Below are 4,148 nucleotides of genomic sequence, written 5' to 3'. Positions count from 1 at the left end.
AAATACAACATGGAACAACGTTGGAATGCACACCTTCCAATGTTCTAAATCCTACTATATTTTGACTAATTTACTTTTTATTTATGAGAAAAGTTATATCTAAATTTTATTTGTAGAAATAATGTGGGGCCTAGGACTTTGCTGTTCACCTTACAAAGTATTCACAGCAAAGTTATATTCACAGCAAAGTTAAAGTCATGTATCACTAATGCTGTAATGCTGAAAGGATCCAAGGCCATATAAGAGAATTACTAGATAGACCTCCAAGGCCATAAAAGAGAATTACTGCGCATATAATCTTCCGTCCAAGTTGCCGTTGCAACTTGTTACTAGTACTTTAGAAATCCTAGGACCCTTACTAACTTACAAGGACAATACGGTCTTGAAAGCTATGCTTGCATCACACTTCTACCACAGACTAGCTGATCAATATAATAGACCACTCTTTCGTCACAGAGTATTTTGCAAAAGCCCACTCCTCATGAGTGAAAGCCATATTAAAGAAAGGTGAAGCAATGCATTTTCACATAGTATATCTCCGAGAAAGCAGTCCTCATCAATGAGATGTCATATTAAGAACACAAACAAGTACATTGCTGGACTAAGGGAACTCTTAGGCAGTATGTACTAGAGAAACAAGCTACCACTCATATGATATTGTGTAAAACTTTAATTCCAAGATCTGATTCAGCATTTGCAATTTTGGCTGGTTAAAGCATAAGACAAGAAAATGAATCCAAATAGTGCAGTTTCAATCTAAGGTTGAAAACCATAAACTCCATAACGCCCACCAATGTCATCAGCACCCAAAGGTGGGTGTACGCCATAGTAGAAACAAATGTTCTCAAGCATACATAGAACATCCATTTATACGTAAATCTTCGTAAGTACTTTCTGTCAGCAATCTGGAGGTGGAAAATATAACTCAAAGCGGAGAAAATAGCTTGACATCTCATAAATCTTACGCTTACGTGAAACAGGCAATCCATGTAAGAAGTTGTGGCAAACTGGATTTCTTCCAAAACTAGAAAATGTAAGCACTATTAGGACGCACGACTGCAAATATGCTTTTGAAAAATAGCTATTTTGGTGGTCTTAATATAACGACCTTTCTGAAAGACAAAATTAGCAGTTCGTCCTAAAGTAACATAGCAATCCTCAGTTTAGGAGAACAGTCTTCTAGAGTTAAAGAATTTCAAAAGATAGTCCTCCACATCCTGGGCAGAGCTCCATCCATGGACTTCCGCTTCAATTGGCTTAGAATATTCTTGGAGAAGCTTCCAAAGGGGATATCTAGAAAAAGAAGTAAGAACGAGGTCAGTTATTTCTGGTTTACACTGATATCAGAAATCACTCGCCGTCCAAATTATGAAGCCTACCCTTGCCTTGCAAGCACATGATCACCTTCATGCAATCTCAAAGACGGACAGTAATCGCCATTCCCATCCCCAATATAAACAGTGCGCCTTCTTCCTGATTGGGCTGTTGCCCGTATGCTATCTAAAATCATTCCCTACAAACCAAGATCATTAGATAGGAACCATGCCCCTAATGGGCCGTTGCCCGTATGCCATCTAAAATCATCCCCTACAAACCAAGATCATTAAAAATAAATGATGAAGTTGCGGAACACTAAATGTTGCAGAGCATCTTACTTTGCACATGTTGGGAGGACAAAGAGGGCAAGAATGGTGGGGCTGTGATTGATATGGATGGATACGAAGAGTTCCTTGTTCATCAATATACGCTGGATTGCTGTGAATCTCAGTGAAGTACTTTTCGAGATCATGCGCTGCAAGCACAGTCCTTATAAAGAAAAGGTTGGCATCGCTGATGACACGTAGTTCACATCTGCCAGTGATACAATCCTTAAGAAACGAAGAAGTGCTGTAATCTGCTCTCTTGGACTGTAATTACATACTTTGAAGCCTACCCCCCAGAATGTGCCCACTTGACCGCTCTGATCATCTCCGGTTGGACGGGAATCTTCTTCAAGATGACTTCTATATCCGATATCGTATTCCCGCGAGCATGTATTTCAGTCATCATCCTGTCCTGCAGAGGGACAGCACAAGCGTCGGAAAGCTAAAAGAAAAGCCCTTCTGAGTTAAGAATCTCGATGCAGCATTCGAAAGCGACCTATTCGAGAGAGGAATGGTCCGACCATCAGATCGGTCCAGGGAAGCGACCGACGCAGGGACTGCATCATTTCCGAAACGCCTAGATGATCGACAACCCAGGGATCGCTATTACAATCGATGAGGCTGTGATCAAAGTCGAAAACGACCAGGGTAGATTCCATGTTGATCTCCAACCCCTACTTAGCAATAGCACGCGAGGAAAAGTCTTGCTCGACCCAAGTCCTCCCTTCACTCGTTAACACACACACAAATGTTAGTTTTTGGCCTCCCACTCGAGTGGTAAGCTAAAATAATTTCTAATCCATTGTTTGTGCCCCTCTGATTTTCTCTCTCTCTCTTTCTATTTCAACGCAAGGCCCCCTCTCTCTCTCTTCTCTCTTCTCCTTAGGTGCGACAAAAGGCAACAAAAACATTACAAAAGACGATCAAACAATCATGTACGTAAACATCACAAATGGGATTGATGTAAGATTTTAGTAGTATTAGTGTTAGCAGAGTAAGTAAAGTGCATTCTCATGCTCCTTTTAAGTCCCATATTTGTTTTGAGTGGGACTTCTAATGGATTATTATCAGACTATGTCTTTGACATGCCATGTTTGAATGTCTGGAGTTGTGCATGACATTTTCTCTTGCTTCTCTGTATTGAAGTTCCTTTAAAATCCATTTAATGGATGATATTTCATTGAGGGCTTTGCTTGGAAGTATTTGAGCCCAATAAGGTTGTGGCACCATCTGGAGTTTTATTTGTCTGAGTCATCAAATCGAGAGGAGTTTGATAACACACCATACAAACCCCTAAAATGAGGACTGTGGCTAAAGAGGTTAATAGAAGGGGGATTCTAGGAAAGGCTTCTAAGCTACAACTGAAAGAAAAGAAAAATACAGCAGGTTCTTGGAGAGCAACTCCATTTTTAGGAGTAGGTTCTTATGGATTACTGTTGGCATGTTTCTTGTTGTTAGTGTTGCACCATTGAACGAATCAATCTCCCACATGTATCACTTCTATGACACTCATCGTAATAAAGTGATATATGTTTAATGTATCAAATCTGAGTAGGATTGCAATGTCTTAGAGATCTTTTGCTTTTTTGAGCCCAAGTTTCAGCTGAGAAAGTTGTCAGGGAGGATGGAATAATTCGTTGTTCACATTGGAAGGTTCTTGTGGGACTTTCGTTGTGTTGGGAATTACTTGTGTGGCCGATTCTTGCATAGCTTCCCTAATGATAGATGCCAAATTTCTCAGTAAGGAAGGTTCTTATGTGGCCCCCAACGTGGATTCATATTTTGTCTTGGCAAGTTCTTGTGTTACTGTCTCTTTTTTCAAGACAGGTTCTTGTGTTACTGCCAGTTGCCTTGAAGATGATGCAATAAATTGACATGCCTTTTGATAGACTTGCGATCGAGCAGGTCCTTGTGTTAATGTCTCCCTTTTTGAGACATGTTCTTGTGTAACTAGTCGAGAGGAGGTAGATGGATTCTTTTGCGTATGATCCTCCTGCATTGGTTCTTTTCCCTTGTCCTTGCAGCAGGTTCTTGCGGTTCTTTGCATCTTTGCAGAGTAGGTTCTTGTCTGACTACTACTGGTTCATCTGCACTCGTTGATGCTTTTGTATTGATAGATTTTGGGCTCCGCTCCTACTTTTGCGATGGAGATGGTGTACATTTAGTCGTAGGGCCAGCATGGTTGGCTGTTGATTTCTCGGGCGAGGCTTGGGTACCCATATATAAGAATTTCCAAGGTAATATCCCTAGGTCTTGAGTAGTTTTATGGGAACCCATTGGTAATGTACCTTCCTTGTTGGATGGTGTCGTCTTCTTCTTTGATGTTGAGGTTTGTTGTTTATATGAAGGGGTGGCTGGCGATGGTGAGCCTCAATGCTTAGAGGAGGGGATTTCTTTGGAATCCAAAAATATGATTCACCCTCAAAGTATCCTTGAGCTTTCAATAGATCCTTTAGAACCCATATTTGCTAGGTTGCTCTCCTTATTTGTTTTCTTTATTGGTGA

General features: G+C 40.7%; 1 protein-coding gene across 2 annotated transcripts; it reads right to left on the bottom strand.

The window, feature by feature from the left end:
* Nucleotides 1-882: 882 nt before the first annotated feature.
* LOC147885199 (thiamine phosphate phosphatase-like protein) lies at nt 883-2,339 on the bottom strand. Of its 2 annotated transcripts, none has more exons than XM_087397788.1 (5): nt 2,165-2,339; nt 1,934-2,055; nt 1,656-1,851; nt 1,380-1,513; nt 883-1,293 (listed from the first exon to the last, which is right to left on the bottom strand). In XM_087397788.1, exons 1-5 carry the CDS (start codon nt 2,300-2,302, stop codon nt 1,164-1,166), a joined length of 720 nt encoding a protein of 239 aa, XP_087253914.1. In that variant the 5' UTR covers nt 2,303-2,339; the 3' UTR covers nt 883-1,163. The 2 variants fall into 2 exon arrangements, with proteins under 2 accessions (XP_087253914.1, XP_087253916.1); XM_087397790.1 differs by having other exon boundaries at nt 1,153-1,293; nt 1,380-1,500.
* Nucleotides 2,340-4,148: the final 1,809 nt, after the last annotated feature.

Source organism: Dipteris shenzhenensis, chromosome 26, assembly GCF_047967505.1.
Source record: "Dipteris shenzhenensis isolate YYH24624 ecotype China chromosome 26, Dip_SZ_1.0, whole genome shotgun sequence".
NCBI lineage: Eukaryota > Viridiplantae > Streptophyta > Polypodiopsida > Gleicheniales > Dipteridaceae > Dipteris > Dipteris shenzhenensis.
The sequence above is the reverse complement of the archived record's forward strand: the minus strand, read 5'-3'. Positions and strand labels throughout refer to the sequence as shown.

What these genes read in the sequence shown, in the direction of transcription:
- LOC147885199 (XM_087397788.1), bottom strand. Translation starts at nt 2,302, where the DNA reads ATGGAATCTACCCTGGTCGTTTTCGACTTTGATCACAGCCTCATCGAT. An exon ending in AAGTGGGCACATTCTGGGGG is followed by an intron (nt 1,852 to 1,933) that starts GTAGGCTTCAAA and finishes TATCACTGGCAG; the next exon opens with ATGTGAACTACGTGTCATCA. An exon ending in GTCCTCCCAACATGTGCAAA is followed by an intron (nt 1,514 to 1,655) that starts GTAAGATGCTCT and finishes CTTGGTTTGTAG; the next exon opens with GGAATGATTTTAGATAGCAT.